This window comes from Lutjanus erythropterus, chromosome 13 (assembly GCF_056507025.1).
Source record: "Lutjanus erythropterus isolate fLutEry1 chromosome 13, fLutEry1.hap2, whole genome shotgun sequence".
Taxonomy (NCBI): domain Eukaryota; kingdom Metazoa; phylum Chordata; class Actinopteri; order Lutjaniformes; family Lutjanidae; genus Lutjanus; species Lutjanus erythropterus.
This window is the reverse complement of record NC_139329.1, coordinates 31,386,420-31,409,805: the sequence shown is the minus strand read 5'-3', so window position 1 is coordinate 31,409,805 and position 23,386 is coordinate 31,386,420. Positions and strand designations below refer to the sequence as shown.

The 23,386-nt window shown below is 40.7% G+C and overlaps 1 protein-coding gene across 1 annotated transcript in view; it reads left to right on the top strand.

The window, feature by feature from the left end:
• Nucleotides 1-23,386, top strand: part of nrcamb (neuronal cell adhesion molecule b) — a 106,597-nt gene that overhangs the window by 58,674 nt on the left and 24,537 nt on the right. Inside the window, exons 3-6 of the mRNA XM_084733423.1 lie at nt 19,204-19,379; nt 21,426-21,531; nt 22,605-22,798; nt 23,196-23,318. Of these exons, the coding sequence (XP_084589549.1) occupies nt 19,295-19,379; nt 21,426-21,531; nt 22,605-22,798; nt 23,196-23,318 (508 nt within the window). The 5' untranslated portion in view covers nt 19,204-19,294. The remainder of the gene's footprint in view (nt 1-19,203; nt 19,380-21,425; nt 21,532-22,604; nt 22,799-23,195; nt 23,319-23,386) is intronic.

Sequence of the window (23,386 nt, the reverse complement as noted above, 5' to 3'; positions counted from 1 at the left end):
AACACACTGAAATAGCAAGCTGCTTTATACAGACTTACATCTGTGGATTTCTGCTGCTTGGTAAATTACACGAAGCCTTAATCTGATTATTCTAAAATAAAAAAATATTTTCTCATTTCATGAAATTATGGATCTTTATGCATTCATGATTACAGCTGATGTCCCATTACATCTAACTAAAACTGAAGTCTGTCTGTCTCTCTGTTTATTTGTCAGTCTGTCTGGATGCCATATGTATGTTGTTTTGCTAAACTCAAACATTTCAAGCATCAGCGATACAGTTATTCACAATACTGCCTAAAATGCACTGGTATCATATCATAGTTTGTATCAGCCTATATGCAAAGTTCAGGTATTGGAGTGTGTATTAGAAAGGAAAAATATTAGAACATCACTAATCAATGACCAGAAATTAATTCTTTTGTTCCTGGAAATAGCCTGGCTCCAAATAGCTAGCTGTTAGCAATGACAGCAGGTAGCTGATTATCTCATGTTCGCTATTAAGCTGCACATCCCTTGTAGTGCCCTGGCCATCACTATTCAATAGCTCTGACTCTGCTGAATCCTGAAATATAAAACACTGTTTGGATGAGCGGTTCTCAAGAAAGCTGCAAGCAACAATACTGGCGGCAAACTAATCGGCCCCTTCTGAACAGGCACGTTTTTAACAGGCACTGCACGAGTTTTGCAAAGTCTGAATCTAGTAATCAACTTTTTTGAGTCTTGCATAAGACAGAAACTATTACTGATTTCACTTTAAAGTGCAGTAAAGTTCAATATGATTAGTAATGCCACTTTTTCAGGCATGTTGTGCCTTTATTGTGATAGGACAGCTGTAAAGAGACAGAAAGGTGAGTGAGGGGATGAGATGAGATGAGGCTGCAGGCGGTGATCGAACCCGTGGCCACTGCAGAGGACTGACAGCCTCAATGCGAAGAAAATCTCATGGTAAATACTGTCCAGCATCAACCAAAGTTAGCAACATGCTCCCAGACACAGGTGCAGCAGCAGCGTGGGTTTGTTTTGCATCAGTGAAAAAGAACATGATGCCACTTTTTGAACATTTTCAGCACAACTGTGATCATTTTGTTCCCTGTAATCATGATACGAACTTTTCATTCTGTTTCATCTCTAATCTCGAAACTTTTTGACTTCTATACTGAATATACCTATCAGCATTTACAGCAAAAAATTCAGCCCTGCTTACAACTGATAAAAAGTAGATACCTGCTTCATGTAGGTGACCATAAAATGCATTTTCTCATTCTTCATGAGTAGACAGTGGAGGGTGCGGTGGTCCCAGCAGAGATACTGTACCATTATCTGTTATGGCACTAATTCATTCATCTGTCATGTTTGACCCCTGGGGGCACAAACACACTGAAACACCCCCGGTGTCCTTCCCTGGAGGCGAGTCACACACACACACCGTCCAGCCGCGGTGCTTGACCTCACAGCGCCGACCTTTTGCTGTACCTGCACTGAGAGATAGATGCAGTCAGAAAAAAATCCACTAAAGCCTCACCCAGCCATTATCCAACACTCAGCAGACACTTCTCCTGCATTAGCGACCGGCCTCATGCCGTCAAACACACAGACACAGGACAGAGGCTGTTAGCGGAAGCTGGGCGGACTGTTAGTGTTAAATGGGAGCGATGTTTCCTCCGGAATCACCATTTGACAAACGAGGGCTGATGGAGCAGTTCTTGTCAGGGGCCATTATTTCTGATGGGGCCAGACGATCTGTAAGGATGGAGCACTGTTTGTCTGAGCTGCGACGCCCTCCGGGGTGAAAAACACCAAACCCACTCGAAGCACACTCAAATGATGGATGCAACAGGGAAAAATCTCTAAGCTACAACACCAGGAAACTCTCTGGTGAGTTTTCAAGTCATGTCTTCACTAAAGAGAGTTTTCTTCCTTTATGAGAAAGCTAAGTCCTTCATTAGTATCATTAATACTCATTAGCCAACATTTCAGTCATCCAGACCCATGAGACGGATAGAAACATGTTCACACTAAGCCTTGGTGAAGCGCCAACATCCACCATCAGTCAGTCATCACCAGGGGCTTTCCGTTGTATTCTTTAATCTTCAGAGTTCTCTCTATAATTTCACACACAAAAAAAAACAGCGCTTCACGTAAAATGGGGTCACCCAATTACATGCTGACAAAAAGTACTTCTGTTCGCATAAGGGAGATGTTATCTCTCTTCCGTGTTATTTCATTTTTGGTAAAATATCACAAGTTTCTCAGCCTCAGAACTTAATTAGATCCAATTCCATCAAAAGTCTGCATGGGGGGGAAGATTTAAAATGAAAATTCAGTTCAAATACAGTCAGAGGAGTTGACTCAGGGCTATCTTTGATGGATTGTTCGCTTCCCCCGAGTTGTTTGTTGAGTTTAGCATATCAAAACCTGACTCGTGAAATAGAGTGGCCATAGCTCAAGCCAGTGTAATCAAAGCTCATTCAGACTTGGCTGAAAGAGAGTGTTTGGATCAGTGCAGCTGGCACTCACATTATTTTCACATTAAGCAGCATTTCTGCTCGTATTGTGGTGTATTTTGGTGAATCGTGTGTCTTGTGTGGCTTATGTTCTCTATGATTCAGTTTTTCATTCGGAGGTTGGAGAAATCGTGTTTGTCTAACTGTGCCGACGCTTCTGCATGAATAATGACAGTACAAGTGATATAAATATCTCAAAAATGAAAAGAATAATCTCATGTCAAGTTGATTAATTTGTGCATTGATATACTTTTAATTGATTCTTGAATAATGCTTTTGATAACACCTGTAGATTCAGTATTTTAAGTCACTTGTGAAGCTAAAAATACCTAACATTTATTAGTTCCAGAAACACAAATGTAGATATTTGCTGCTTTTTTTTGTGTTTATTTCTTCCACTGTATGTATACAGTTGATATACAAATGATGGGCTTATCTCTAAAGGTCAAAATAGTGTAGAAATTATTAGTCAATTAATCAATTTGTCACTCACTCATCATTTGCTGATCTTCAGAATACTAATTGCTAACAACGTGGCTAATTGATTAATCATTTCAACAGCTTCTCAGATATTAAGATCAGCTGTGTTTCCTAGAAATGGTGTTTTTATGCAACTGTATTTCATTTGTTTTCCATCAAAATATGTTATCTTGCAAGATACTATTCAGTAGCAGTGACTACAGCATTATTCAGACATAAGATTTTATTAACACTTAACCAAAATTGCAATATTTCCCTCACCTTAAACTTTACTTTTTCACTTGAACGCTTTTGCAAGAGTCTGGACATGAAGCTTGGACCTTGGACTGGACTGGTGTCACAGTCCTGCACCTTGTACGACCGTCATCCATCCCAACCACAAATATAATTTCTAAGAGTCAGGGAGGGTTTTGAAAACTGTGATGGAAAATATTTATTGCCAAACTTTTTTCCAGCAAAAGCTGTGGCAAAAGTATGGTAACTTTCGTCAACAAATGCAAACTAAACAATGATGTGAAAGATTAATTGTGTGCATGTGCCTGATTGGTAAAACAGTATCCTCTGCTGCTCCAAACTGTCTCTTGTTTAGAAGTTTCTTCGCTTGACCTGTTGCATTAATATGCCCCGTTTGATGAATCTTGACAAGAAGAAAAATCTATTTTTCAGAACTCATTTTGCATTTTGGAAGGGTTAACTCCTGATTGTGTCTTTCATTAAAAAAAAAGGCCGTGATTTGATTTTCTCACACTTTGAAAGGACTATTGTTTGTGTCCTCCATGTCTGAAATTGGATGGTGAGTCCTTTTAGAGAGCAGCGAAGGGGAAATGATTTGTATTCACCTGCCGTATCTGAATGGAGCTGAGGAGGGGCTCTGAGAGGAGGGGGGGGGGGGGGCAACGACATAGTGCTTCCTTTATGTGATAATGGATTGCTCTGACATTCACACACATTGTGCTGTGGTGTGTCTATCAGTCAATACTCTCTAACTCGTGGTGTGAATGGCAAATTTTAACTAGAGGCCATTAAAGAACTGTCTTGCAGTGACGCAACAGGTGACAGATTTATGTGTTGCATGTGTCTTTTACATCAGGGGGAATATCGGGGTGATTATGCTGCAGTGACACATATGTCAACATATGTGTCTTGCATTCGTCCACTCCTGCAAATGAATCCTCTTTCTCATTTTCTTCCTTTCTTTTTCTCTTTTTTTTATGTAACTGCACTCTCTTTTATTAGCCCGGCTGGGCAACTGGATTCTTCTGTCAGCCGCACAAAGGAGACAAAGTGGAACCGGGGACGGGCAGTAATGAGCAACTCCTCTTACAGTGTTACATATAGAGCGGCCGCGGTGTGGGGAAGCCTTCTGGAGACAATGGAGGTTTTTGAGAGGTCTGGAGCCCTCTGAAGCCCCTCTTTGATTGAGTTTCCTGGCACTGGGCTCCAGTGTTGGGGCTGATTGTGGAGTGGGAGCTGTGGGTTCGGGGAGGGGGTGAGGACCCTCCTCTGCGCTGACCTTTCACAGACACAGGTGGGGTGGAGTGGAAGGGGCTAGCAGAGGAGGAGGAGGAGGAGGGGAGCGGCAGGAGAGGCCCATTGTGGCGTTGTGTGAATGTAGAGGTGGCACTCAATAACACTAGACCTTGCTGCCTCCGTCCACCTGCCGGGGGATTTTCTCATCGCTGTTTTATCACTGGCAAATTACATGTTCTGGTAACAGATTGTTCCAACACACAGTCAGTCTTCGCACTTTGTTATCTGATGTTGTTGGGAGATTTTGCCAAAGAACCACTAGTACAATTTTCTCTGTATTTTTATTTTTTTTTAGCCTTGATAGCAGCTCGAGTGCAGGGGCAAAATCTGATATCAACTTTGGAGTAAGAGTGATTCCTGAGGGGGACACAAAAGTGGTAACTCTGCTAACAAACACTCTGTTACTCTGCCAGCTCAGGAACATTACATCACACTGCCAGCTTCTTTCAGTAACTTGAAACAGCTGCAACTGGTTGATGTTACTCTGGCTAGCTGGAAAACCCCAGTTTACTGTTAGCTAACTTAAATCAATGCTGCAAAATAGAAATCTAAATGTGTCTTGTTGTATTGAGTGGGAGAATTTTAAAAAATGTCTCACACATGCTTTTTAATGGTAAACACAGACTGTGGAAGTGAATCAAAACATTGCAAGACAAAACGTGGAGGTCACAGTCTTTTGAAATGTAAAAACACGCTATTAAGTGTCTAGAATCAGCACAGTGCATATTATTAAGATTACTGAAATTTCATGTTAGGGTTGTGCAATATGTTTTTCCACCTGTCCCCCATCAGCCCAGTATCACATAGATGATGCTAGTTGCTAGTTTATCAGGTGTCTGTGTTTCAAACTAAATACTTGCTGCTGACATGTTGCAACAAATATATTAATACTTAAAATACAAATGATTTATTTCAATCAAACACTGTCCAAAGAAAAAATGGTGATGCCTGCACACCACGCTGCCACAAAAGTTTAATAAAGACACTGTTTCCATCCGACTTGGATCTTCGTCAGGTCAGAATGTTTGTACGATGGAAACCACACCCATAATTATACATCGTGCAGCTCAATAGCTGCAACAAGCTGTGTGGCAGCAGGTGTGGTTAGCCATCCAAACTGCAAATGGTGAGAAACATTCAAAAACCATTCATAATTCAATAAATTGCACAGAAAAAATACATAGAGGAAAAGAGTAGATCAAAATCATACTTCAAAATATTAAATGTATGTGAAAAATCGTAGGTTGCCACATCTTTATTAAACTTTTGTGGCATGGAGTAAATGTGCTGGCGTGATCTTTTTCACTATGATGCTGTTTCTGATAGCCTTTAACTTATGTAATGTGCTTAATGCAGGGAAGTCAGTCAGTCAGTCTGCATTGATCTGAATGTGGGTGATTGTTACAGTATCTGCTGTCCACAGTTGCTTTGTACTCTGTTAAAAGCTTCTTTAGTTCATTAAATCCCTGCAGCATATAAAAGCAGGAGGACTGATGTGATATATCTGCTGCACCAGAGTGCAGTGCTGTTAGGTTTGAGCGTTCACTGTTTATCTCAATTAAATCTTCTGAAAACAACACCAGGCTGCTGCAGTATGACCATACTTGTCATAACTGCATTTCCAACTTTGTTTTTTAGCAAAAGTATAGTGTCTCATGTTTTATCCTTAATGCACATTTCATAAGGGCTGCAAATAATCATTTTCACTGTTGATTAAGCTGTTAATTATTTTCCTCAAGTGACTTGTTTCTCCCACAACCCAAAGTTATTTAGTGTCATAACAGAGTCGAAAAACCAGAAGATATTTACATTTAAAAAGCTTGAATCTTGAAGCTTCTTTTAAAAAATTACTCAATCTAAATGGTTGATCAGTTGATTAATTGTTTCAGCTCTGCATTTCAATGCAAACCCTGTAGCATTAATTTATAAACAATGTGAGCATGTGCAAGGTGAGATACATGAGAAATATTGCTAATTATTGCATCGGTCTGATGTAATCATCACCAAATAATTCAGCTTAGCATGCTGAGTTTAGCATTTAGCTCAAAGTACAGCCTCACTGTGTCATTAGCATGGCTATAAACTAAACTCTCTGCCAGTTTTCCAGCATATTTTAGGAAGATATCTTTTAAAAGACATCTTTCATCTCTTTTACTTGAAATGCCTTTGAACCCCTTTTCACACTGTGAATGAATTCCACCATGCTGTTTAGGCTGATTGAGCACCGACATGGCCTCCGGACAGGGAAGATTGTCCTCAATAAGGCTAAACCCCGCTGCCTCTGTGTCCACCTGCTACTTTCTCTCCGGCAAATTACATGTTCTGGTAACACACAGTGGTAACAGATTGTTCCAGCGCTCAGTCAGCGTTCACGCTTTGTTATCTGATGTTGTCGGCAGATTTTGCTAGAGTGAATGCTGCCATACAAAGCGCCGACAGGTCTAAATGACCCATCGCTGCCTGCCTGCCTGTACTGTATCAGCACAATTCAAATTCCACCAGAAGAGTGTTTATTATACAGTAGTGCTTTTCCAGAAAGGCCTGGTTGCATTAACTGTTGACTCTGAGTAATCATATATGGACACTGCTCCTCTTTGTTCCACTGGCTGACACAGAGTTCAAGTTCATTTGCTACAAAACATCACAGCTGCCAGATTTTGGTGTGTTTGAGGTGAACATTTCCTTTCTCACACGCTCTTTTTTTGTTGCACCCCTAAGCTTAAAGTAAACTCCACATATTGGCCCCATCTTGAGAGACCCTTCACATGTGGAGAAATCCATCCGGTGCGAACACGGCGGCAAACTGAGATTCTAATCATGCCTCTTTTGTTAAGCTCAGAGGAGGTTGAGATGTTTTTTAGGGCAGAGCAGATGTCAAGCGTACAGTTTCTCTCCAAGGTTACCTACGAGACGACAAATGGGTCTGGGCCTCTTTGTCCATTTTTTTCCCCCCATATGTCTGTGTTTGATGAGACGGTTGACATCTTTTTGTCAGCACAGAGATCTGAGATCACAAGAGGATTGCCATGGATACAGAGTGCCCCGGTGGAGAGCAGTTTTGAGTGGCTCTGCTGAAAAGTATATGGAGTGTTCCTATATTTAGCTTTAAAACATTTTTCCTGCGTTTTCTGAACTATGGGGCTTGTGGATTATATTGTAGAGCTATAATAACAGTATTTGTCTCCAATTCCACGTATGCATGGGTGTTTCTCTCTGCCGTCTCGAAGGATTTGCTTGTCTTCCCACAGCAGATTGGTTTTATGTTGATTACTTTTTCAAAGCTGTTATGTTTCTGTAGCTAAAGTGTGTCTTGACGCTGTGTGCCGAGGATTTTGAGAGTCCTTTTAGCTATTCAGGAAGCCAGTTGGAATCCATTCCTCCCACTCTCCTGCATTTGTTCATGATAATGAACCTCTGCTCAGCATATGAATGGCCTCACCCATAACACACTCATATGCAGGCCGAGGCGTACTTGAGCTCCATCTTTAACGTCCGACGTCCTACTCTGACCCATAGACTCTGTGAACACCAGAGGTGGCGAAAGTACACACATTCATTGTTTTAGTAGAAGTACAGATACTTGTGTAAAAGAAAGTAGAAGTTCTGATTCAACTTCTTTTCTCAAACAAAAGTGAAAAAGTACAGATTCTGAAATGTACTCCATATAAAACAGTCCCTCCAGGAAGCCAGTCTCCGTGAGCTTTGTGTGACCTTGCAAATTTTGTCCAATCTCTCTTACTTTGACCAATCATCATAGGCAGTTTATTGTATAGTTCATTGTTTTTTGTCTTGTTATGTTGTTTTTAGTCTTGTTATGTCTGTTGTGCATGATATGCATTAGATGGATACACCAGGGAATCATCATTTCTCTGTACTATTGTTTCACCTATTTGGGTTGTTGGTCTTGATGTTAATATGAAAATATAAAAAATAACAACACCTCCCCTCAGATTCATTAAAACTAAAAATAACACGCCTGTTTTGAAAACATAAGGAGTAGAAAGCAAAGATATTTGCGTTCAAATGCAGTAAACTTCAGATACCTGAAAAATCTACACAAGTATAGTCATGAAATATTTGTACTTAGTTACTTCCCACTTCTGGTGAACACACATAAACACCCATCTGCATGCAGATGATGTATGAAACCAAGCGTGAATTCAGTGCTTGGCGATATTAAAACATCCTCTTTTAAGCAGTAATTACAGTGTGGGGATTAGCTATCAAATAAAGGTCAAGTTCAGATCCACAGTTGCTCGTTCAGTCTGGTGCTGCTTCCCCTCATGATCTCACTTTTAATGAATGCTTTTTAAAAGTGTCTCCTCTCATTTAATTCTCCAGTAATGAGCTACTGTACAAGTCAGGTGTCACACAAGTGTACAAATCCACTTTGGAGACTTAACTTTTTGCCACGTTGCCATTGCTACTTTATTAACTAATGATTTATAGCGTTTGCTGCATTGTAAGGGCAGTGAAAAGATTGAAAGACCTCCCATTTGCCACCAGCAATTATTCTAAGGAGCAAGAGAGGACCTCATACACCCATCCAATCATGAGAATGCTCTCAGAGGGAGAGCTGGTATAATGTGAGGACGTGACTCTCCAACTGCATGTCATATTTAGCAGGTCTGCAGCGATGAGATGAGAGCAAAATGCCTTTCGTTTCCATTCAGGTTGAACAGGCAGGGATTTCCTCCTTAACGCAGCCGTCCCATCTAGTGGCGCTGCTTCCATCTGCATGCTAAAGAGGAGGCTCCTCTCAGAAGTGCCGGCGCCGGCAGTGATTAGCATTTGGGCAGAGGGGACAGAGAGCGAGTCCCGGAGTGTTTTTGGCGTGTACAGGGAGGAAGCTCAGTGAATGCCAATGTGCAGCGCTCTGTGAAAGGAGGAGGACCAAACAAATTGCCGGACACGTTGCATTAGTAGCAGATGCCCATTAGCATTAAGAGTTGTGGCTGATTGATAGCTGCAGTAGAAGTATTGAAAGCATATCCTTAAAGGTTGACTCCAGCGATTTAATATTTTGCTTCCATGAAATAGGAGACTTCACTGAGAGTGGTCAAAATCGATGCAGCAGAAGCTGAAACATCCTGACTTTTGTTTCCTAGTATAAGTCAATGGAACTAAAAAAGAAGGAAGGGTCATTATGTCACCAGTGCCACACTTGAAAGCTCGCGGTGGAGTTAGCGTAGCGGTGAATGGGCAAACCACTCCTTCATCTCTCCCCTCACAGTGTAACAGGTTATCAAACTGAATGATGGAAGCACCAGAGTTGTTGTGTGGATAATATTTCAAGTGTTTTCAAGGTACATTTATTTTGATTTGTATGATAATTTGGTAATTTATTTGTCTGCAGGTTATGTTAATGTTATGCTAAATATATATCAAGATATCAAGGTCATTTATTATCATTATACAACACAGGGTTGTACAGTGTAGAATAGAATAAATAAAGCGAAAGAAAATAAAACAATAGGTATTTACACATACACTATTTCTGTAGTGCGCTTTTTGAATTTCTGCCAGGTTAAATGTAAACAGCAGCATAATAGTGATAAGATAAGATAAGATGGTCAACATCTGGACATTTCTGAAACGCTGTCCGTCAACTGTGACTGTTTGAGCGACAAGCATCATTGATACAAGCACAGAGTCTGCCTACCCTCCACCTGTCAGAGTCTTGCACGTTGCGTCCTGTCAGCTCAGAGCTGGTGTGCCTATCGAGTGCAACAGCTTTATCCTGGATGTTGTGGTGGAGCAGGCCTCTGTAAGATGAGGCCGCAACAGTCTCTGATTTCCCGTGGCCTGAGCCGTTTTGCCTCTTTCATTTTCCTGACGGGACATCGATCAGGAGCAGCCTCAAGTCCAAACTGGGATGTCCATGATACTGACTGATTGTCTCGACGTCTTCTGCCTTGCCCTTCCTTTTGCAATGCCAGCAAGTGTTGACAGTCATTTGTGATACATGTCTGAGCAATAAAGTTCAAACAAAAATTTAGCAAAATTTGAAGTGCTAGCATGTACTTGTGCTGATATTGCCATAGCAACAGAGTGGAACTTGTTATGCATAGGTGATTGAAAGTTCGGATAGCTATGAAATAATATAGAGAATGCCTGTTGTTGTATAGTTAGTTATTATATGTAACATATTATATGCAGATCTACATTAAAATGTAAAAAAAAAAAAAAAAGAACGCTGGACAAATGTTAAGTATTTTGTTGAATTGTGTACCGACATTAGCCAAAATATTTCCAATAATGTTCAAATTCAGAGAAATCTGTAACTTGTGATGGTCAAGTTTCCTTCTAGCCATTGCTAGCTAGTTGCTAGAAGCTATAGCTTATAGGAACAAAGGATGTCTGTGTACGTCAGAATCATGAATAATTCTTAAATATTACCTCGTTCATGAACATGATTTCTGCCTGAGTCGTGTCAGATAGATTTTCATCAGCTATGGTGGCTGTTTAAAAGTGAAGATAATAACTCCCATTGCTAACCCACACTTTTAACACCATCCAACTATATCTTTTGTTATTGTTTTAATGTGAGAGAGACCCCATAGCAGGAGAAGATAACATATCACTGGATTAAAGTTAGTTGTAGCATACCGGGAAGTTTTTAATCATTTCATTTGAATATGCGATATTCCCACAACATAACAATAATTAGCTCTGTCAGTCATGTTAAAACAGCCTCTGGATCGAAATAAAAGGAGCTACATATTTTCAAGAGACACTTCACTTGAAACTTTTATATATTTGCACAGTGAGTATTTTAATTTGAATCACTATAAGTCCTGTAAAATTTGCCTATAATTATCTTTGGATACAATTTGGAGACTGCAAATAAAAGAATGTGCACATTTGCAAAAAAATCAAGTCAGTGTGGTATTGTAAGTGTGTTCTTTCATCTGCTTATGAAAGACATTTCTTCATCAAAGGTCATACGATGTAAAAATGTTTTAGTATGCTTCTCCATGCATCTCCCTCAGGCTTCAGTAGAACTGGCACCAAAGTCTGGCACCAAGCAGAGCAGAGAATGTCTCTTTTAGTTTCCTTTATATCGGTCAGGCTTCAAAAATACCAAAACCTGAGTTTTCTAAACTGCCAATTTGTAACACATGCAGAAAGGCATAGCCTCCAAACCCAAACCAAAGGTTAAGTTTATGATCAAAACCAGTTAAGTTTTAGCTTGCAGTGTTTCCCCATCAAGAGAGAAACATATTTACAGTGGAGCAGGTGAATCAAAGATCCTCACTTTATTGTCTGGCGCTGTACAGTGCAGATGAAAAGGTCTGCGGCGTGTTTTTGAGCTGCGGGGTCTCCCTGAACAACAGGACCTCAATTCATATGTTAACCACAGCAATTATTTGCATATGGCCCCCCAATTATAAAAGCTAATGAGAAGATTATGGGAAACGCATGCTGAAGCCGGGACGCGGAATTTCCATTGTGATCCAGTAGCTGCAGATAAAAGGCCTGTGAGAGGTATTAGTCAAAGCCACTGAGCATTCAAACTCATACATCACAGCCGTAATTCATATCACTGCTAATGCCTGTCCACTACATTAGCTGTGAATTCATATAGCTCAAAGAATTTAATTTTCCTTTCAGACTTACATTGTACAAATCATACAGGAATTTAGTGGAATCAAATAACCGTTTATTCAATAACTGAACGAGTTTTATTTATTCAAACTATTTAAGTTAGGTTAAAATTTCTACTGTTTATTTTCAGGACACCTCAAAACTTATAAACACGAGTTCTTCTAACTTTGAACTGAAATGACGAGTTGCGTGAATGTGCTGAGTTTAATCAGTGCATTAAATTAAGTTTCTAAAGAAACGTGATATTAGGAGACCTCCCAGCATGCATTGTTTATACATACACATTGTTTCGTATCTTCCTAATACAGCACCCGTTCCCCACTCTCATCTATCTAATAATGGAAAATGTCTAGAAATAATGGGTGACACAGGTAGTTTATAAAAGAAGAAATAAGGCTGAAAAAAATTGGATTTTCAAATTCAGCCAAGTAAAACTTAAAGGCAGCCCAGAACATTTTTAGGTTAGTGTACAGAGGAGTATTTAGCAGAGGTATAACTGTATCTTCAACTCCATATTCGAATCCCATGTGATTTTGACTTTCCAAACTTTGGTAACCAAACTGTCTCGCTGTCTTGTGCAGCGAGGCCTTTCAAGCGACCCCCATAGATGTTTAATGGCACATAGAAATGGGCACACAGCCCTGGGCACGAATACCATGCAGTGACATCCCGAGCAGCGGCGGCAGCCTCAGAAAAATAAACTCTTCCAACCGTATCCGTTTTCTCATCACCACCTTCCTGAGCGCAGAGCCATTCTCATCATTATACCCCCACATTCAGCAGCCGTCTGTAGGGGATCCCTGCTGCTCCATTTAGGCCATACCGAGGCTCACAAACCCCTGATTGCAGGAGCCATCAATAGCACTGATTATGGGAGTTAATTAGGGTGCTTAGCATGAAGGAAAGGCACATCTTTCATCATAGATGTTAAAACTGTACAGTACTGATGCAACAGCGGTGATTCTGTCAGTGCTGCAGAATTGCATCACTATTGTTTGGCACAGACAATGGCAATGTCTTCACTAGTGGTTGGCGTAAAGCATATGGAGGAGTATTATCTGTTGCTGTGAGGGAAATTCAATTGAGCTTTTTTCCCTGCTGGCTGCTATTCATTTACACCGTGGTGTGCTTCAATTCGCAGTGCTCGTGCCCCTGTCAGCCGCATCTGTGTGCTCAGTCGTGTCCTGACCCCTCACGTCCCGCAGCCGCCGTGCGTGAATGTGCGTATGCGCGTCGCCGTATGTGCTACGTCTCTGACATGTGCACAAAACCAATTAGTTTTGGGATGGTGAAGTACCAGGCCATGGGAAAATGACAATGGAGTAATTGAAGAGGCTGGCTGAATGAGAGGCCGGACAGCTCAATGCAGCTGTTACACAAGTGCTGAGTGTTTTCTTCACAGACAGAATGAACAGAGAGAAAAGCAAGTCTGGATTGAAGGTGGTCTTATGTAGTTGTACTCAGTAATTAACATCACTTTTCACTTTGCTGACTGAAGAAACAAACTAGTGAGGTTGTGTAACATTTAAAGGTCCCTAATAGTGGACCTAGTTGTGGTTTTGCGTGCTTTAGTTCATTTAATACAAACCAATTTGTCTCACATCACAGCCAACCATTTTGTAAACCCTCCTAGGTTTGAATGTGTTTCTCCAACTAGTCCCAGGAGCCACTGACTTGAACTAATTTCAATTGACAGAGTCTTAAAATGGGTTTAATTGCAGCAGAAGTGTTTTACTTGCGCGACAGCTGAAATTAAATTCTAGGCATATAAAAAAACAATTAAAATCAACAGGAATTTGCACAATTATTATATTAGCAAATATATATTACACACTTTTAACCACTTTTAACCTCTGGTATGCACACCCACAGCCTAACAGCACCTGTGTGTATGTTACTGGCTGAGCTATCCCCTTTAAGAAAGGTGGGATTGTGGGTAGCTTGTGTGTTCCTGTTTGTGAATCGTTATTGGAGCGTCTCCTTATAGTCATCACAGCAGAGCTGGACTTTGAACAGCTAGTTAGCAGCTATGAGACAAGCTAAAGACAATTATAAAAGATGTTTTCTGTTGCGGTGAAGAAAATCACAACAACTTGTTGTTGCTAACTAGCTATCTTTGAGTTCATTGAAGTGGACGGCGCTGCAGAGTTGCTTTATTTACAGCTGCGTGATGTTTTATAATGTAAATGTAAAGTTATCTGAAACACCGGGCTGTTTTAGGTGGCTGCAGGAACATTGTAAGCCAAAAAGAAAGTCACTCATTATCGTTGTCTCACATTCAGAAACACAAAAAAATATCTAAAGACTCAAAATATTTATTTCTCACTTACCTGATCAGACACCTGCATGTCCCGGTACAGAGTTTGCCTGCCCCGGGCAAGCAGGCAAGCATTAATGTCAAGTTCTGTATATTACTGTTGCATACTAATGCAGCTTAAACAACGATTATCTGCACTATATTACCACGTGACTCAATAAATTGATGCATATGTTATGTTTTTTCTTTGTTCACATCGAATAGAAATAAATGGAAATCACTGTTCAGTAAATTCCACAGAAATATTATCAAACTTTACAGCATGTATCTTACAATCTTTGGCAGACGAACACAATCAGAGACTTGACTGAGGAACATAGTGGAACCAAAGAGCCAGATATTTCACCTTTAGGAGTTGGTGGAGAAGCTTAAAGGAGAGTAAATATTGGACTTGCATTCATCAGGTGGCCAGAAACACGACTACAAATGAATTAAGTTGCCCTGTATCTGCTGGATGTGTGACTAAGCAACTGTTTGCTCACAAATTAGCTTAGAAGGTGATAAAGCACTGTATTAGTGTGTTTACAACTTGTTTCCGCTGCTCCTGAACGGCCAAAAGAATCACTTAATGCAGGTCAAAAGGAGCCAAAATGCAGGCCTGGTCCTTTAAGTGCTTTGGCAGTTGTTGTCAGTGTCTTTAGTAGGCATTGTATTGAATTTTCTAAGTGAGCTCAGTTTATTATCCTCTCAGGCTCATCTATTTTAAAAAATAGCCAAAATTCCTCGCTGGAAGTGTCCTCTTACCAACCTGTCATGTTTCTTTCTAACAGACCATTTCCTGTTCGATTTTATCAGCCGTCTGACAGCTTTTGGCACAGCACCCCTAACAGCACTGTGCTTTTATCTCGGCCTCAGCAGTCTGCACTGTAGTGAGCTTTATTTACTTTGGCTTTTCCAGTTCTGTCAGCACAAGATGCATAGGAAGGCCCAACAATCGTGATGGATGTGTTGTGATTGCGTGTCCCCTTGAAGAATCCTATATTCAAATGAGAAATGGGCTTTGAGCTGTAGTTTGTTCTTTAAGATGCGGGGCAACAGTAGCTTTAGCTCAGTATACACTCATTATGCAGGCTTTTGCCACATGCCAAATCTGTAAAATGAAGGTTTTAGAACCAGGAACATGAATACTCTTCTACTTAATTTGAATAATGTAAAGTCTGGGTGTTTTTAACCAGTTTTATGCTCGCTGTTAAAGGCAGTCGATGGCCCCGGTGGTTGGTTCCTCATCTTAAGAGCCCCACTTGAGTTTCCACTGTCTTCCCACTGTGAGAGGGATGTGAGGGTTTGGCCCTGTATCACTGCAGCTCACAGGGATAATTATAGCACACGCACACATAAATGAACACAGGCTCACATATACAGTATGCACACAGAGACACACACATGCTGACCGGCTTGAGCTGAGCCGCTACACCTCATTAAATTGGGAAATGAATCCCGAATGAAGCCTTGGCTCCTTTCCCGATAAGAATCACCAGGCTTTCAGGGGTTCACCATAAAATTTATAATTAACACATTTATTCTCATGCTGTCACAGGCTGTCCCTTTTTTTTAGCTTCACCTGTGACTGTGCACTGCCAGGTTCAGCCTGTATTTTATGTTGTTTTACAAATGAGAGTGATCTTGAAGGGATAGTTTGGATTATTTGAAGTGTGGCTGTATGAGGTAGCCCTCTGAAGCCCTCTGAACTGTGATGTGCAAAGAGATTCACACCCCTTCTCCTTTGTGTTTCCACAAACTGGTGATGTGTCACCCACCATCAACTATAAGTAATGAACTGAGTATCGACAAGTACCTCATATAACTACCCTTCAAATAATCTAAACTATCCATTTAATAACTTTCTACATTAACAGAATTGAATTGGCACTGAGAACACATTACAATGCAATATTCCTACTAATCACCATGAGTGGATTTTGCATAAATGACATCTGATCATAAATTTGTAACACACAGTGAGGGGAAAATAAACACTGGTCTGTCGCAGGTTTTCTGCTCAGTACGAGTTCAGCGCCCCTGCCTGCAGCCTGTAAATGAGCTTGATGAAATTGCTCCCCCCCGGATCTTTTTATGTCAAATCCCAGGCCAGAGCTGCCTGATGGTGTCCGCAGCAGCGTGATTGGCTGCCCTGGGCAAATAATACAGGCCTTCCCTAGAGAGGTGTAGTGGAAGCCGGGGCAGCAGCAGACGTTAGCCTTGGTCTCTTCCCATGCTACCAGGCACACCGGCTCTGGGACCAGCACTGAATCATGACTGTAGGGCAGCACTAGCAAATACATCAGGTCCCAAAGGAGGACCAGGCCAGGGTCTGACTTGCCAGGCTGTCTAGCCTCTGGTCGCAGACGCAGCTTCTTCCACCTCGTCTGCAGCCCTGATTCGACCTACACCCAAAGGCAGGAGAGAGAAGCACAGCACACCTTTAATGGGCTCGATTTGATTCTTTCAAACCGTAGCCGGCATTAATATACCAAATTTGATAGTGTGCTTTTGTGATAACGCGGCAAATGAGTCTGCCAAAGCTCTAAATTAAGCTGTGACATTTTAATACTGTGCCAGTGGATGCCTTGGGTAAGACAGGCAGGAGAGCAAGATAAAAACAGGTCGGGCTGTGGTTGTTAAAAAGACAGAAAACGACTCCCTAACTTCTGTTTCTTCATTCTTCTTACTCACAAGCTCACATTTCTACAAAAATAATGAATCACTGCGATCATTTCTTGGCAACAGGACTGAATTATGCAGAGATGAATACAAATTAATTCAAGCAAAGTCATTTGAACTCAGTTATTATTATTCTTTGAAGCTGGGGTCACTGGTTTGACCTGGATAGTGATTATTATGTTTGCATTTTGCTGTCTTTCTTTTTTAGCTGTCTCAGTGAATAATTGCTCCTGGTTGGAGGAAGGTGTGATATGGCACCACTGAGCTGCCTGGCAACAAGAGAAGGATTTCAAACCTGGTATATTCAAAACAGTACATACACGCAGCAACAATATAAACACAACTCATTTGTTTTTGCTCCAGTTTTTCATGAGTTGAAGTAAAAAGATAGAAGACTTGTGCATACAAAAGGTTTATTTCTCTCTAATTTTGTTCACAAATTTGTTAAAATCCACATTAATGAGCACTTCTCCTTTGCCAAGATAATCCATCCACCTGACAGGTGTGGCAGATGTTGATTAAAGAGCCTGATCATTGAACAGGTGTCTCTTGGACTGGTCACAAAAAGACCACGCAGTTTTATCTTGGAAAAAAAAAAACATTTATTAGGTGCTGGCTATTTCACATAGGACTGCAGATTACCAGTATTTTTTCTTCCCAGAAGTGAATGAGTTCCGTTCACTCCTGAGAGAGATAAGAGCACTCATGTCATCAGGTGACAAAAACAGAAATGTTGATGTGATAGAAAAACTTTCTTTGCAGTTTCTTTCATGGAGCGTGAAGTGTATGAACTACACTGCAGACTGGAGTCTCTGCTGCTATAAACTAGTCTCCCTCTTCATGTCCTCGCAGTTTGCATACGTGGTGCGTTCAATTTCAAGTACAAAAAATGGAATTTCGAAGTTCCCAGTTGGGAATTTCAACAGTATGTTGCTGTTCTGCTATCTGCTGTAGATATTCTCAAATGGTTAATTTGATAACTATTAAGTTAGTAACTATGGATAGAAGGTATGCTTGCCATGATAAAACATGGGTGTGTGAAATTGCACGACACTTCTGAATGCTAACCAATCACTCCTTATGCATAAACCTAACAATCCCGACCAACAAAGGCAACAAGTACCAGCCAATCAGAGGCAGAGTAGGGTGGGTCATCACTTTACCTTCCTAGGAAAACAAAGATATCTGCAGCCCTATGCAAAGCGAAGAAGTGCTCCCTAACATGGATTTGAATTTGAGAGAAATTTTGTATTCCAACTCATAAAAATGGAAGCAAAAACAAAACTGCTGTGTTTATACTTTTGTTGCGTGTTCCTGTCTGCTTTGCTCTTCAGTCTATTCACAGTTCATCCAACATGGAGTCATAATTAGATTGTATTGTGTAACAAAAGGAAATCCTCACTTAATTAACAGTTAATCAATGGCCAATTAGCTTTTCCCCAGTTTGTTCAAACCTTTAAACAAGGCACCTCGCTTGAACCTGAACACTCTGTTGAACTTGGACCATCTGTCCCCATTGGACGGCGTCTACTAAGATGTCAGAGATCTAAGACCTGCCTGATAACATGCGATGTTTCCCACTGCAGCAATATCATGAAAGAATGATGGTTCACCGTCTGAAATCTGACCTCATTGCCGATCAGTCAGCCAGTCAGTCAATCAAAGTGATAAAGCTGAGAGTGAAATGGAAAGTAAAGTGAGTGTCCCCTTGTCTTGTCCCTTGGCATGTCATCTGGCAGCTGATGTGATCGATATGGCAGAGAAGCCTAATGGCATCGTGGCCACGGCAGTGATTAGCCGAGCAAAATGAGTCCATGTGGGCCCCGTCGGCCCGTATTGGAGTGCACTAGATCAAAAAGATAGCTTCCAGCAAACTGCACTGCATGGCAACTAACATCGATCTATGGCCAGAGCTATGTGTGCTGTCTCTCCAATTCTGTCTCTCTCAGCAGCTGATGAACACAAAATACAACAAACTCAGTTTTATGATTGATAGCTGGAGTAACTGCGTGTGCTATTCAACCCAGTAATCTCTGTTCCTGCTTCTATCCTCTTATCTCTGACGCCGCCTCTGTCTTTCTGTCTTTTTCTCCCCCGTAGTTGTGAATGTGCACGTGTCCTCAGACAGTGTGACTGAGCAGAGAGGCGGGGCGTCGCTAGAATTCGGGGCAGACCTTCGCGTCACACACCGATGATGGAGAGGAGGAGGATGGACGCAGCACTGCTGGTGCTGTTCCTGGGACACCTCGCCACCGCGCTGGAGGTCCCACTAGACCGTAAGGACACAGATCATGCACCACCACCAACATGTTAATATGCAAGAGAGTCTAAATGGACTAATGTCTGAGGCTGAGAACAATTAGTCTGATTATTGATTAGCTGAAAGTTAAATGGCAGGTTATTTATCAAGTCAAAGTGTCACTGGCTGGTTGTAGCTTCTCAAATGTGTTGATTTTCAGACTTTTCTTTCACCTGAATATGTTTCTGCAACAAAACAAGCAGTTTTATTTTTTTGTACTGACTTTGCTCTGAGAAATTATAATAGGCCCATTTCACTACTTTCTGAGATTGGAGCAATTAAAGGGATAGTTCAACATTTTGGCAAAAATTATTTTTTGCTTTTCATTTTTACTCTTTGGTTTTTACATAGATTAAACAAATGAGATGTAGGCGAAGATCTTTAGAGGTGTGGATAGGTTGATTTAATTACTGTTTCCCTCTGTTTCCAGTCATTGTGCTAAGCTAAGTTAACCAACTGCTAGCTTCATAGTGACCAAACAAACAGGACGGTGGTATCAAGCTTCTCATTTAACTCTTTGCAAGAAAATGAATAAGCCTCTATTAATTTAATCAATTAATGAAAAAAGTAATCAGATATGATGAAGACAATTGTTAGCCGCTATCCTACTTTTTATCCAAATGAGAACTCAGCTGATAAAGTTTGGTTTTAATCTTATTGACAGTGAGATTTTAATTTGCTTAATAGTAGGAAAAATCATCTTATTCTACATTGTTTGACAGTATTGCATTTAGGGGAGCGGGTTATTTTTCTAAATTATTGATTGATCTGCAGAATATGTTTCAGTTAATCAATAAATATTTTGTCTATAAAGTATCAAAGTTGCAAAAGGACTCCCATTTTAGTACTGTACCTTCATCAGTGTCTGCCTGATGAAGGTCTAGTACAGACATGTCACAAATAAATATAGTATATTGCAGTTTAGACAGTGTGCAGGAGTCTTTTTGTAACTTTTTGGTCTACTTGCCTCTCTCCTACCCACCTGTCTCATCTAATAGATGTGCAAAGTGTTCCTTTGGTCTATAAAGTAGCAGAAAATAGTGGAAATTTCCATTATCATTTCACAGAGCCCAATATGACTTTTCTTTTAGACCAACCAGTTTAAAATCCTGTGATGTTCAGTTTACTATCATATATGACAAATAAAAGCATCAAATCCTCACAGTAGAGAGGACACGGGTTTCCAGACTGACCTCCAGCTCTCACAGTCTGATGTCTGTGTCTGTCTGTGGTTGTAGATCTTCTACATATTGTTTGTTCGGAGCTGCTGACTACTGGAGCCTTTCATTTCTCAGCTGAGACCTGGCTTTGTTTAAACCTTGTTAGAAAGCACAGATAATGCAGGAAGATACGTTCCAATCACTAATGTCTGGTTCTCTTTACTGTCACAATTTTCTTTTTCTCGTTTGCTGATTCATGGGGAAAAGTTCTGGAAGGATGTAAGTCTGAAGGAGTGTGAATTCACAGCAGGGGTTCTACTAGCAGTTTTCTGTTGTGCATTAAAGATTATGTTTGATCTTTTTTTTTTTTATTATATTTTGTATTACATTTTGTTTGTGTTGTGCTTTAAGATGCTGAGTGTGATTTTTTTTTTGGAGTGGACTTCAGTATATTGCATGCATTGATCTCTTTATTTCGTTGTTTGCTATTTTTGTTTCTGTGTGTTGCTGCAGTGGTAGAGCATTTTTCCATAAAGCAATACTGCAAACAGCATGAGTTCTTATATCATTGGTTTTGTCATAGTCCATTAGTTATCTCCCGAGCACTGACAGAAATACTTTAAGCAATAGATCGTTACAATAAAGAGAAATGTACCTGTGCATTCTGCATGTTGTTTTGCTGTTGCACATGTTATGAGAGCTTTTTGTGTCTGTCAGCAAACAGCCGTCTGGTTTGATTCAGTGTGGTAAGTCTGCATGTGATTAGTAATGACTGCTTGTGTGGTCGATACAGCAACAGAAAAAGGCTTAGTTATGCAGTAAAGGTCTTGACTGAATATCGCCCTCTTTCTGATCGTCTTTAGTGCCGCAGCCGCCGACCATAACTCACCAATCCCCCAAGGATTACATCATCGATCCACGAGAGAATATTATAATCCACTGCGAGGCGAAGGGGAAGCCTCACCCCAGGTAGGAATCTGTGAGGTGTGATTTTTCATTCATGATGTTGTAACTAGATGATTCCAGGTGTGGCATCAAGCGCCACCTGTCACATTTCAGTGAAAAGATTCAGCTGACAGACAGTCTCCAGAAAATAGTTTAAAAAATCTGTTTTATTCAAACTTTATAATGAGTAAAGATATATTTTTTTTACTCCTGCTCATGCTGCCCTTGCCAGAGGCTGATTTTAGCTTATGCTTTTGAATCTTTTGCATTTATGCCATCCTCTTTCCTTCATCTATCTCAGTGTAACACACAGTTAATTTGCTGGCACCAGCACTGCATCCACACACACGTTTGTACTACCACTTGCAAAGATCCAAATTTCCCTTCTTTACCTCCACTTTACCTTAACATCGCCTTAAGCCTAAATCCAAGTGTTATGTAACCCTTAAACGTCCTTGTAAAGTGAAGACTGGCAAGTACAAAGTATTTTGCAAACCCAAATCTTTTCTTCTCTTTTAAAGCCCTTGAAAGCATGAATTTAAATCTTAAGACTTTTTCTATAAAATTAAATAATCACGACTAAATAAGCAATAAGTTTAAGTTGTGTAGGTTAAAGTAAAAGAAAAAAGAAGATCCTTACTTTGGGGAATTTTCACAGTTAACAACTCAGCTAATCCACTTCATCCTGATTTGATGTCAAACCCTGATATGACAAATCCTGATTTGATAATGCCTGACAAAGATCACTGTTAGGTTGAAATGTTTCTTGAATAATAAAAATCATTTCAGTTTGCAGTTTTTTGGATGTGCGTATCCCACAGCCCAGGCTGATTAAGAAAATGTTTCTTTTTTACTGGTTATTTTGCCACACAGGTGATTTTGGAAGATTGAAGAATGCTGTCACTTTGCAAAAATATTCTCACGTTTTAAAGCTATTTCTCGATGCCACACTAACCAGTTATCATGCATCATCAGTCACCTGTTCCCAGTACCTCCTGTGTACAGTGTGGTGGCTTCACCAGTTAATCATAACACAACTTGTCATAAGCGGATATGAGCGACACTGTTATGCAACTGGTCTGGCCTTTGTTCCTCAGTTTCTCTTGGACGAGAAATGGGACTCACTATGACATCGACGAGGACCCCAACGTGACCATGAAGCCCCACTCCGGGACCCTGGTGGTGGACATCAGCAGGGCGAAGGCCGAACATTACGAGTTCGTGTACCAGTGCACGGCAAGGAACAAACATGGAACCGCTGTTTCCGACAACATAGTCGTGCGACAGTCCAGTAAGTGCTGTACAATTTGTCCTTTCTATCATTTAATTTTTATTTTCTTCCATTTTCTTAATGTCATTCATATCCCACATCTTTTTCACATCTTTTTTTTTTTCATTTTCTGACAATTAAGTGGCATTATCCATCTTAAGAGCACTCCTGACAGGTAAAAGGTTGCATGGAGAAAGCAGCATGTTTTACTTTGCAGGATAGACAACATTAGATAGAGCGAACACTCCTCTGTGTTTTTCCTTTCGCCTGTTGTTATTCAGTCAGGCATCAGCCCCCTCATCTTGCCTCGTCACCTCTGTCATCATGTTAGCAGCAGCCCATTAACAACCCCATATTTCATGTCAAATTATGAGAGTCCTCATCCACTGATGTGTCTGTCCTTCTCCAAACAATCCAGGGTCCCCCTTGTGGTCAAAGGAGAAAATCAAGCCAATCGTTGTTCAGGAGGGCGTGTCCTTGGTGCTGCCATGTGAACCTCCTGCTGGCCTTCCTCCTCCCATCATATTCTGGATGGACAACTGTGAGCGCTTCAGTCATGGCAGATAATGTTTTAGCTGCATACATGAATAGATTATAACACACTGATGC